The sequence below is a fragment of the Lathyrus oleraceus genome, chromosome 2, assembly GCF_024323335.1.
Source record: "Lathyrus oleraceus cultivar Zhongwan6 chromosome 2, CAAS_Psat_ZW6_1.0, whole genome shotgun sequence".
Lineage (NCBI taxonomy): Eukaryota > Viridiplantae > Streptophyta > Magnoliopsida > Fabales > Fabaceae > Lathyrus > Lathyrus oleraceus.
In genome coordinates this window covers 147164997-147178378 of record NC_066580.1, presented here as the reverse complement: position 1 = coordinate 147178378, position 13382 = coordinate 147164997, and the positions used below count along the sequence as shown (strand labels likewise).

The 13382-nt window shown below is 38.3% G+C and overlaps 1 protein-coding gene and 1 long non-coding RNA gene across 2 annotated transcripts; one reads left to right on the top strand and one right to left on the bottom strand.

Annotated features, from left to right (window-relative positions):
* Positions 1–7123: 7123 nt before the first annotated feature.
* LOC127118580 (uncharacterized) lies at positions 7124–8481 on the bottom strand. Its single transcript, XR_007802266.1, has 2 exons — positions 8095–8481; positions 7124–7460 (listed from the first exon to the last, which is right to left on the bottom strand). It is a non-coding gene; the product is annotated as an uncharacterized LOC127118580 (long non-coding RNA).
* Positions 8482–10142: 1661 nt separating this feature from the next.
* On the top strand, positions 10143–12442 carry LOC127122335 (uncharacterized). Its single transcript, XM_051052686.1, has 2 exons — positions 10143–11465; positions 11543–12442. Exons 1-2 carry the CDS (start codon positions 10143–10145, stop codon positions 12440–12442), a joined length of 2223 nt encoding a protein of 740 aa, XP_050908643.1.
* The last annotated feature ends 940 nt before the right edge of the window (positions 12443–13382 follow it).

Here is a 13382-nt window from a genome sequence, read left to right as displayed (position 1 = left end):
TCCTGGCTACAGTTGCTTACTCGGGAGACCCTGGATTCATTCCGCAGGTGCTGTCACCTCCACTCTACATCAAAAACTAAAATTCATCACAAATGACAAAATGATTGTGGTTGGAGGAGAAGAAGATATCTTGGTCAGTCACTTAACATCTTTTCGGTATATCGAGGTGGATGGCGAAATCACTGAGACACCATTCCAATCCCTGGAAGTGGTAAACATGATGGCCGTTCAACAAACCTTGGAAGTCCCGAAATCCGGACCATCCATGGCCTCATGGCAAGGAGCTAAAGCCGTTATGGAAAGTGAAGATGCACAAGACTGGGGCAAAGTGGTGGAATTGAAAGAGAAACGAGACAAGTTTGGCTTGGGGTATGACCCATCATCACACAAAGTCGGTAACCAATCTGACAAAGAGAAGATTCCTTCTGTGGAGAAAACATTCACCAGCTGGCCACATCTTTGGCAAGCAGGTGGCAATGATCAGTGAAGAAGACCGCAAGGAGGGGGAGTCCACCTGGATGCGTCAAGCCGTACCTAATGAAGAACTAACAAACTGGAAGGCTGTGGAAGTTCCCCAAATATTTCAAAAGTAATTTTATCATTTTTAGACAAAACCCTGTGCTCTGCCCAAGGCACAGTGGCATGTTGTAGGGCCTCCTTTATCTTTTTCAAGAGTTTTTATCATTAATGAAATGACGTTTTGCATTCAAATTTTTGTTCCTTTTCTTTCGTTTTGATCTATTTACGAAAATGGCAATCAATTTTTTATGCACGCACTTTCTAAATAAACCGCATAAATCATAACATGCAGAAACACCACCGAGACTATTGATAACAACACTGCTATGGTCCAATATGACTTTGATTGTCCAATCTACCAAGCTAAAGACGAAGTGGGGGAAGATTGCGAACTCCCTGAAGAGTTGGCCAGATTACTCAGACAAGAAGAAAAGGTCATTCAACCACACCAGGAAGACGTTGAAGTTATCAATCTGGGAACATAAGAAGATAAGAGAGAAGTAAAGGTAGGTGTAGCGCTTCAAGATACAGTGAAGACAAGACTGATAGAGCTCCTCCACGAATATGATGACGTGTTTGCTTGGTCATACCAAGACATGCCCGAATTAGACACTGACATCGTGACCCACAAGCTTCCCCTTAAAGAAGAATGCCCTGCTGTCAAACAAAAGCTAAGAAGAACTCGACCAGATATGGCTCTCAAGATCAGAGAAGAGGTGAGAAAGCAGTTTGACGCTGGTTTCCTGGAAGTCGCTAAATACCCACAATGGGTTGCCAACATTGTACCAGTGCCGAAGAAAGATGGAAAAGTCCGCATGTGTGTGGACTACCGAGACTTAAACAGAGCCAGTCCCAAAGACGATTTACCATTACCTCACATCGACGTACTGGTGGATAACACAGCTCAATTCTCCGTGTTTTCCTTCATGGATAGTTTCTTAGGATACAATCAAATTAAAATGGATCCCGAAGACATGGAGAAGACCACGTTCATCACTCCTTAGGGCACCTTTTGTTACAAAGTAATGCCGTTTGGTTTAAAAAACGCTGGGGCAACATATCAACGTGCCATGGTGACCCTCTTTCACGACATGATTCATGAAGAGATCGAGGTGTATGTCGATGACATGATTGCTAAATCCCAGACAGAAGAAGAGCACATCACCAACCTGGAGAAACTATTCACTCGTTTGAGGAAGTTTAGGTTGAGACTTAATCCTAATAAATGCACATTTGGGGTTCGATCTGGGAAGCTTTTAGGCTTTATTGTAAGCCAAAAGGGAATTGAAGTAGATCCTGACAAGGTTCGAGCCATTCAGAACATGCCTGCACCAAAGACTGAGAAGGAGGTTCGTGGTTTCTTAGGGAGACTAAATTACATCGCCATGTTTATTTCTCACCTCACTGCAACATGCAAACCAATATTCAAGCTTCTGAGGAAGAATCAAGGCGTGGAGTGGAATGAGGATTGTCAGATAGCCTTTGATAAAATCAAGGAATACTTGCAAGAGCCACCGATTCTAATACCCCCTGTTGAAGGAAGACCTCTCATCATGTATCTAACCGTGCTCGATGAATCCATGGGTTGTGTATTGGGACAACAAGATGAGACTGGTAGAAAAGAGCATGCCATCTATTATCTGAGCAAGAAATTTAATGATTGTGAGACCAGATATTCACTACTCGAGAAGACTTGTTGTGCACTCACATGGGCTGCTAAGCGTCTCAGGCAGTACATGCTAACTCATACAACTTGGCTGGTATCTAAAATGGATCCCATCAAGTACATATTCGAGAAACCAGCTCTCACTGGTAGGATTGCTCGATGGCAGATGTTGTTGTCAGAATATGATATCCAATATGTTGCACAAAAAGCGATCAAGGGAAGCATACTAGCAGACCATCTTGCTCACCAACCACTGGAGGATTACCAATCGTTGAAACTTGACTTTCCAGACGAGGACATCATGGCTGTTAAGGATGTTGAAGACTCCGAACTAGAGGAAAGCCTCGAGCCAAGAGCAGGCTGGACGCTCATGTTTGATGGTGCCTCAAATGCAATAGGCCATGGAATTGGGGCAGTGTTGATGTCTCCCAAGAATTTCCATCTACCATTCACCGCAAAGCCCTGTTTTACCTGCACAAATAACATGGTCGAGTATGAAGCTTGCATACTAGGGTTGGAAGAAGCTATTGAGTTGAAGATTAAGATACTAGAAGTATTCGGGGACTCCGCTCTAGTCATACATCAGATCAGAGGCGATTGGGAAACAAGACATGCTAACCTAATTCCATACCGGGATTATGTGCTGAAGCTACTCCCCAAATTTGACGAAATCACTTTCTCTCATATTCCTCGAGAAGAGAATCAGATGGCAGATGCCTTAGCAACTCTGGCCTCCATGTACAAATTGATATGGCCCAACCATCAGCCTCATATTGAGATTAGGCGTTTTGACGAACCTGCTCATTGCCTGACAACAGCAGAAGAACCAGATGGTAAACCCTGGTTCTTTGATATCAAACAGTATCTGGAGAAGAGGGAGTACCCGGCAGAGGCTTCCAGCCTCGACAAAAGGACCCTCCGGAGATTGGCATCAAAATTCCTCTTGAATGGAGAGGTACTGTACAAGCAAAACTACGACATGGTTTTGTTAAGGTGTGTGGACAAACACGAAGCAGATCAGCTGATGAGGGGCATACACGAAGGTTCTTTCGGTACGCACGCCAATGGGCATGCCATGGCCAAGAAAATTCTAAGGGCAGGTTACTATTGGTTGACCATGGAAACCGACTGCTATCATTACACCAGAACATGCCACAAGTGCCAAATCTATGCTGACAAAATACACGTGCCGCCTACCCCGATGAATGTCATAGCATCACCTTGGCCTTTCTCTATGTGGGGGATCGACATGATTGGAATGATAGAACCCAAAGCGTCAAATGGACAAAAATTTATCTTGGTGGCCATAGATTAGTTTACCAAATGGGTGGAAGCCGCGTCTTATGCGAATGTCACAAAGCATGTGGTCGCCCGTTTCTTGAAAAATAACATCATATGTCGATATGGTAGTCCCAACAAGATCATCACTGATAATGGGTCCAATCTCAACAACAAGACCATGGATGAATTATGTGCAACATTCAAGATCGAGCACCACAACTCATCACCCTATCGACCTAAGATGAATGGGGCTGTTGAGGCTGCAAATAAAAATATCAAGAAAATCATCCAAAAGATGGTTATTACGTACAAGGATTGGCACGAGATGTTACCTTTCGCATTACATGGTTATCGCACATCGGTGTGAACTTCAACAGGGGCAACTCCTTATTTCTTGGTATACGGTATGGAAGCAGTTCTCCCTATAGAAGTAGAGATCCCCTCGATGAGAGTCCTAATGGAGGCTAAGCTAGACGAGGCGGAATGGGTTCAATCAAGGTATGACGAGCTCAACCTTATTGAGGAGAAACGCTTGAAAGCGTTAGGTCACGGTCAACTCTATCAGAGGCGTCTTAAAAAGGCATTCGACAAGAAAGTTCGTCCCAAGGTGTTTCAAGAGGGAGATTTAGTACTGAAGAAAATCTTGCCCATTCACAAAGACTCTAGAGGGAAATGGACACCAAATTATGAAGGCCCATTTGTGGTGGTTAGAGCCTTTTCCAGAGGCGCTCTAATTCTAGCAACTATGGACGGTGATGAGTTGCCGCTTCCCACCAACGCTGATGCTGTTAAAAAGTACTTCGCCTAAAAAAGTGGAATAATAAAAGCCGCTAAGTCGAAAACCTGAAAGGTCGATTTAGGCAAAAAAATGGCTATCCCGGTGGATCGAAAACCCGAAAGGGCGATCCAGGAAAAAATTAGGGATAAAAATAAAAGAATTTGACCCACTGAGTTGAAAACCCGAAAGGGCGACTCAGGCAAAAATGGGTATCCCGGTGGATCGAAAACCCGAAAGGGCGGTCCAGGCAAAAGTTAGGGATTAATTCCAAGGCAAAGAGTTGTACTTACAGACATCTGACATACCCTGGAAGACAAAGAATCGATTCCAACATGCATCACATGCATCATTTCATGCATAATTTCCTGCCAAACAAGGGAATTAAAAAAAACAGTCATATCAATCGTCAACATACTCATGCATAACACTCCCACAAAATGGGAATTTCAGCAAAATAAAAATCATTCGCATTCCTACAGCCAAATATCCCCAACAAAATTGCATACTTGCATACATCCCATGCATTATCCCATGCATGGAATTCCCACCTAAAGTGGAACATTATACAAAAATCAAATAACAAAATACCAGGATCCGAGGTCATTCATGCGTATCTTGGACATTCCTCATTTCTAAATGAAGTTATTTCCCTGCATGTGCTCGTAGAATTATTTCTCAATAAATCATTTTTCAACTTTATGATTAATAATGATATTCCCAACTTTTTTTTTCTTTACAATCATTGCTCCCCAAAGCAGAGGTTACCCTAAAAAGCCTCTTATGAGCTTTTCCCCCTGCAGAGCATTTCTAGTAAATCTCCCTCAAAAGGAGTCCTTTCTTAAAAAGTTCCCCCAACAGACGAATATTCGAGATACTGCTTCATTTATCTGAAGAATATCATTTCTCTGTTTGAGATACTGCTCTAATATCCTCGAAGAGTCTTAGATTCAATTAAGGTATTTTTCCCTTGTTGGAACATCTTAATTCTATCATATAAGATGCTGCTTCGACCCAATACAGAGAATCTCACTTTTACTTTTTGAGATGCTGCTTCATCAATATGAAGAGTCTCATTTCAGATTTGTTTTTAGAGATACTGCTCTAAGTATCCTCGAAGAGTCTTAGATTCAATTAAGGTATTTTTCCCTTGCTGGAACATCTTAATTCTATCATATAAGATGTTGCTTCGACCCGATACAGAGAATCTCATTTTTACTATTTGAGATACTGCTTCATCAATATGAAGAGTCTCATTTCAGATTTTCAGAGATACTGCTCTAATATCCTCGAAGAGTCTTAGATTCAATTAAGGTATTTTTCCCTTGTTGGAACATCTTAATTCTATCATATAAGATGCTGCTTCGACCCAATATAGAGAATCTCACTTTTACTGTTTGAGATGCTGCTTCATCAATATGAAGAGTCTCATTTCAGATTTGTTTTTAGAGATACTGCTCTAAGTATCCTCGAAGAGTCTTAGATTCAATTAAGGTATTTTTCCCTTGCTGGAACATCTTAATTCTATCATATAAGATGCTGCTTCGACCCGATACAGAGAATCTCATTTTTACTATTTGAGATACTGCTTCATCAATATGAAGAGTCTCATTTCAGATTTTTAGAGATACTGCTCTAATATCCTCAGAGAGTCTTAGATTCAATTAAGGTATCTTTCCCTTGCTGGAACATCTTAATTCTATCATATAAGATGCTGCTTCGACTCGATACAGAGAATCTCACTTTTACTGTTGAGATGCTGCTTCATCAATATGAAGAGTCTCATGCCAGATTTTCTTTATACTGCTCTAGCATCCTGGAAAATTCTCGAGATTTAGCTAGGGATGTCATTCCATTGCTAACGTATCTCGACTGTGACGTCCAAGATACTGTTCTAACGACTCCTAAAAAAGTCTTGACTATTCCTTTTTACTGTAGGATAATGTCTTTTACTATTTCTCACTACATTTTCTTCCCGTATTTTCTTCCTTGCATTTCCTAGGACAAAATTTGGGTCTTTTTTGTATTTAATTATCTCCCACCGCGAATACACAAAGACTGCCGTCATTCTCACTTTCCGGTTGGAGGTAATTAAATAGGGGCAGCTGTGATACCCCAATTTTGTCCGGATAAGGAAAATCTTCAACCAGCATTCACTACCCAATGTTATAAGACATGGATTGTATCTTAAAGACACGGGTTCTATTTTAAGGTTTCTCAGCCCTTGGTGGCATCAAGTCTTCAATGACATTTTCATCTGTTGAGATCCTTAAGAAGATATCTGCTGCATTTGTCTTTTACTGAAGCATGGGAAGGTATGTGCATTTTTGGTTAGCAAGGCACATTTTGGTTTATCCATGAGAACTTTTTGTTTAAAAAAGGGGTTCATTCACATGATTAATATTGTAAAGTGTGGTGTGAATCTTTTACATTACTAATCCAAAATTCATTTGATTATTAGTAAGTATTAAGAGTCATGGATATTTTCTATAATCATTTGTTATTAAGCATTTCCACATGTTTATGAACTCAAGTTGAATTTTTTAGCATGTGTTTTGTTTTAAGCTAAGATGGATCATTGGAAAAGACTATGGTGATGAATAATATTTTAAACTCACTTTGAAATTGTTTTTTTATGGCTTATGATGCACATTTCTTGTTGCTCATTTAAGTTAACAATAAACATAATTATAGGAGACCAAATTGAAAATCCAAATTTGATTAATGTGGCCAAATCCATTTTTAATTTGGATTAGATTTTAAGCATTTTAAATAACTCACACAAATGAGATATTAGAATAAATCTTAGAATGTTTCTTTTAATAGGGATTAATTGCATATTTAATTGTTACAAATAATTCAAAAAAAGGGGGGCCAGTACATGATACAGGAGGTTATACGTTTCAACCCCAATTTTCATATTCAAAGTTCTAATTAAATCCAAATGTTACAAATTACTCCAAAAAAGGCCAAGGCATAATCAAAAGAGTTTAAAATATGCAGATCTTACAAATAATTCAACAGAGGTTACATGATTAGTCCCTAAGGTTACAATCCAAAAGATTTGTTACAGCTAAATAAATTTGAAGAAAAATTGAACAAATTGAGTATCCAACAGATTGAAGCAGCTTCCAAGACTTTTCCAAAAGCTCTTTTGGAAGCTCCAACGCCCCAATCCCAAGCTGGCGCCGCCTCCTTTCCTAATCAACATCACTTCACCTGCAAAAAAAACAATTCAAAGAAAAAGCTTATCAAATAAGCACTTAAAACAAACTGGAAAATAAATGATTAAATAAACAGGTAAGTATGTTGCACGATGAATCAAAGAAAACGCCCAAAAAAACACATTCCAATATCCAAATAAATAACCTTAAATCCACAAAGCAAACATCCCATAAAATCTGGAAACAAGATCCAACAAGTTATCTCACAGAAACCAACATTCATATATAACAAAATCAATTAACAGTGAGAGGACACGTTTTTGAGATCCAACAGAACAAGCAAGATATATTTTCTCAAAACCCTAAACAAGAACAACAGAGCAATTCATTTTTTCAAACCCAAACAATAGAGCAATATTTTCTGAAAGTCCTATTAAGTTAACAGCAAAACACACAACAGCAAAGTACAACAACAAGAACAACAACAACAACAAGATTTCGAAAAAAATCCAAAAAACCAAACAACAAACATCAAACATTTTTTAGAAATCCCAGAGATTAAGAACATCAAATTTCCGAAAAAAGCCAGCAAACCATAACACACAAAAAAAACTGAAACATATTTGCCATTTAATCATCAGACGAAACAGACAAAGAAGAAAAGTTGAGGAAGGAAACTTATCCGGAACTGTGACGGGTTGCCGGCGACGGACTCGGATCAAAGCACTCTTCTCCGCCTGAAATCGCCTTTCCATCTCCTCTGCCGTGGTAAGTGAAACAAAATCCCCATTAATTCTCTTAAATCACCACATGCAAGAACTTAGATTTCGCGGTAAGGGTTTAGAGATCTAGAAGGTTCGAGCATGGTTTAGGAAATTTTGGGTTCAGATTCGACCTCAGAAGGTCGTGTTTAGTAAGCTAGATGGTGTTTTGGGGTAGGGTGACCGGAGAAGGAAGGAGGCGCCGCCTTCGGCCGTCTTCTCCGGGAGAATTTTTTTTTAGGGTTTACAGACCCCTTTTTGCGAACGGTTGAAACTAAAGAGAAAGAATGGGTAAAATGCTGATGTGTTTTCTAAGTTTTCATTTGTTAATAACCGTGTTTGGTTTGGTGAGGTGGCGGTGACAAGTGTCACCAACCCTGGACATTTGTCACCGTTTAAAAGATGAAGCCTCCTGGGTCAACAAGTTTGACCAGACCCTTCATGGGTTTTCCTTTGCTTTTAGGCCCATATTCGTTTTACTAATAACACCCTCAGTTTAGAATAGAATAATGTCTTGATTTATTTATTTTTATTTTCGAAATTATAATTATACCATTTTTAATATTATTTTATTTTATTTTCGAAACTATCATTATACTATTGTTAATATTATTTTATTTTATTTTCGAAATTTTAATTATACGTATGTTAATATTATTTTATTTTATTTTCGAAATTTTAATTATACTATTGTTAATATTATTTTATTTTATTTTTGAAATTATAATTATACCATTGTTAATATTATTTTATTTTATTTTCGAAATTATAATTATACTATTATTAATATTATTTTATTTTATTTTCGAAATTTTAATTATACTATTGTTAATATTATTTTATTTTATTTTCGAAACTATAATTATACTATTGTTAATATTATTTTATTTTATTTTCGAATTTTTAATTATACTGTTGTTAATATTTTTTTTTATATATATACATAGTAAATATGTAATTATATTACTATTATTATTATTATTTTTTAAAAGTAAATACACAATTATATGGTTGTTATAATTATTAATATTTAATTATTTGGTTATATTCATTTTTTATTATTATTACTACTTATTATTTAATTAAAATAAAATAATTCGTTAAACATTCAATTAATTAATTGATTATAGAACCACAAATGACCTTCATAATTTAGATGTTCATTTATCTTAAGGAGTGTATGTGCATGATTATTCTTGGGTTAAATACACTTTTTCCCCCTGTAATGTTAGCGAGTTTAGGATTACCCCCTTGTAAAAATATTTTTTGTAAACCCCCCCTTATGTTATGTAGATTCCTTCATAGAACCCCCTAATATCCAGGTGGCATGGAATCTAATAAGAGGTCCTACACCTGGCATATTTTTAATTTTGTTAAAGTGATTATGTGTCATTTTACACTTTTTAATTTCAAATACCCCCTTAGAAAATTAGGGTTCTGAACATAGCAGGGAAGACGAAGACGAAATTTCCAGGGGAAGACGAAGACGAAGAAGAAGAATGCAGGGAACGAAGCAAACGAGAAAGACGACCGCAGTGAAGACGAAGATGAAGACAACCTCAGCGAATACGAAGAAGCGATCCAGCTCAGTGAAAACGAGCTCAGTGAAGACGAAGATGAAGACAACCTCAGCGAATACGAAGAAGCGATCCAGCTCAGTGAAGACGAGCTCAGTGAAGACGAAGATGAAGACAACCTCAGCGAATACGAAGAAGCGATCCAGCTCAGTGAAGACGAGCTCAGTGAAGTGTCCAAAGTCCGAGGTTAGTAAAAATTTGAAGTTCATCAATGTCGTAGGGTAAAATTTTGAAATCAACAATCTTTGACATGTGGGTATAATATATTGACAGGATTCATAACACTTTAGTGTTACACTCCACCATGGGGGTGAATTTTACAGGGTTTTTGAAGAAGAAATTATATACAGAGGGGGTACGGATACGACAGTTAATGGGATACATGTTTCAAATTGGAACATGGATAACATTGAGAAGTTGTTGAGTAGGTTAGGGTATAAGGCTGATTGTGTTAGGGTATGGACAAAAGTTTTAGAAATTCAAGATGGTTTTTTTCTGATTAGGAAAGATGATGCTGTTGATGATTTTGCTCTATACTTTAGTGCAATGAATGTGAAAGGAGATTTGTATGTTGAACATAGTACTGGGAACATGGACCCTGCTGATAGGGAACCTAAATGTGTGAATGATGATGACCACCCCCCTGATAATGGAATTGATGGGTTAGATGAGGAGAAGGTAGAGGGGTTAGATGACAGTGAAGATGAAAGAGCTACTGCTTACTTTGATGGTTTTGAAGGAATAGATGTTACTAAGCCTATTAGGTGGGAGCCCAATAACAGTATGGAGGAGCCCAATAAGAGTATGGATTCAGATGATGTATACTATAGTGATGAGTTGAATAGTTCTGACCCAGATGATTCTTGTGATGAAGAAAGGCCCAAGTATGCTAGGTTTAGGAAAGAGCATCTAAACAAAGACTTTATATTCAAGTGGGGTATGGAATTCAACACACTTGATGACTTTAGGGCAGCTATCCGTGAGTGGTCAGTGCTTAATGGAAGGGAAATTTCTTTTGTGAAAAATGAGGGAGATAGGGTAAGGGTGGTGTGTAAGCATAAATGTGGGTTTTTAGTCTTATGCTCTAAGGTGGGCCACAAGGAGACTTTTGCTATAAAAACACTTGTACATAAGCACACATGTGCTAGGGTTTTGAACAACAAGTCTGCTAGCTCAAAGTGGGTGGCCAAGCATGTGGTAAAGAGGATGCAAACTTCTGATACAGTCAGGATAAGAGACATCATCCAAGATATGAGGCAAACATATTCTGTGGGTATTACTGTTGCAAAAGCATGGAGGGCTAAGCTAATTGCCAAGAAGATAATTGAAGGTGATGCTGACAATCAGTATGCTTCCATATGGAGGTATGCAGAAGAACTAAGAAGGGTAAACCATGGCAACACTGTGAAGATAAATGTAGAAAGACCTAGTCCATCCATACAACCAAGGTTTGGGTCATTTTATTTCTGTTTTGATGGCTGTAAGAAAGGCTTTATTCATGGATGCAGACCATTTGTGGGGGTTGATGGATGTCACTTAAAGACCAAGTATGGTGGACAGTTACTTATTGTTGTAGGCAGGGATGCTAATGATCAATACTTCCCTTTGGCATTTGGTGTGGTTGAAAATGAAACAAAGGAGAGTTGGAGATGGTTTATACAACTACTAATGGAGGACATTGGTCAGGATAGAAGATATGTATTTATCTCTGATCAACAGAAGGTATGTATTTAACTCTATCTTTCTGTTGCAAATTATTCTATTCTCTAAATGTTGGAAAAATTTCTATTTTGTATCAGGGACTTGTGGCTGTATTTGAAGAATTGTCTGATACTATTGAGCATAGATTATGTCTTAGGCACTTGTATGCTAATTTCAAGAAAAGGTTTGGTGGAGGAGCCCTTATTAGAGATTTAATGATGGGAGCTGCTAAAGCCACATACTATCAGGCATGGGTCCAAAAGATGAATGAATTGAAGAATGCAGATCCCAATGCTTGGACTTGGTTGATGGCTGTTCCTACCAAAAGCTGGTGTAAGCATGCCTTTTCTTTTTACCCTAAATGTGATACATTGATGAATAATATCTCAGAGTCTTTTAATGCTACCATTCTAGCTGCTAGGGACAAACCTATACTCACAATGTGTGAGTGGATAAGAAAATATCTGATGAATAGGTTATCCACCTCTGCAAGTAAACTAGAAAATTGGCCACATAAGGTGATGCCAATACCTAGGAGAAGGTTAGATAATGAGGTGTTCAGGAGTGGTCATTGGTTGCCAACATGGTCAATTGCTGAGACTTTTCAGGTTACACATAGTTACAACACACATGAATTTATTGTTGACATTGCTAAAAGGTCATGTAGTTGTAATTTTTGGGAATTAGTAGGAATTCCATGTAGGCATGCTGTAGCTGCTCTGAGTTATAGAAAGCAAAACCCTGATGAATTTGTTGATGCTTGTTACACAAGAGAAAAGTTTGCGCTATGTTATGGATTTTCAGTAAGTCCAATCAATGGTCAAGATATGTGGCCAGAAGTTGAGATGGAACCACCTCTACCACCTGCATATAAAAATGGTCCTGGTAGACCTAAGAAGATTAGGATAAGAGAAAGTGGAGAGGATGGTGCAAGGAAGAGAAGATCTGGTGTTGCATATAAGTGCACCAAATGTGATAATTTTGGTCACAATGTGTAGCACCTCAAATTTGCACCCTACCATTTTGTACATTCATTTCATATTAGGTCATAGCATTAACAATGTCCACTGCATAACATTGCATTGTCCATTTGCCCAAGTGCAAGTTCAGCTGACCAATCAGGACAAACTGGTCAAGAGATCAGGTCAATCAAGCAAGCAAGTGCCATTTTTATTGAGACAAAGCCTTAGGGTTGATTTTTCAAGCTCATATGGTCCAAGGATCATTTTGAAGTGGTTTGGCCAAAGATTGGATGCTCAGAAGTCACCAGTCATTGTTCAGTCAACCAGAAACCCTAGAAAGTCAACTGTGGTCAACTATGGTCAACTGTGCCTGATTTTATGGATTGGAAGGTGGGAAATGGTTTGAAAGGCATCATTCATGTCCATATAAGTCTCATTTGACATGCCAAAGACCAAGGTTGAAGATTTGGAGGCCAGACAGAAAATTTCCAAAAACAGCAGATGACCTGTAATCTCAGCTGCCCAAAATGGAAACTTTTTCTCCTCAAAATCAATTCATCATACAAGCTTCAAATGGAATTTTGTCCAACATGAAAGTTGAAGATCTTGATCTCACCTCTCCAAAAAGTCCAAGAACTTGAATTTCTCATTTATGGTTGACAAGATATGGCTCAGTGAATTTCAGAAAAGACCCGTAATCAGGAGGCCATAACTACCACATGGTTGGTCCAAATTGCAAGTTCTTTATATGCACAAACTCCATTTGACATGTACTTCAAGGTTGCATCATTGGATTTTTCCAAAAATGGCCAAGGCAAAAAGTCACTTTTCAACTGGACAGCTGAATTGGACCAGGGGCAAAATTGTCCAAATGTCAAAATATTTGGAATTTTGAGATGAGACTTTTTGTAACACCTCAGGAATGGCATTTGGAGTGTGTTTGAATCCTCATTTCATGGCTAGGCCTCATAATTTG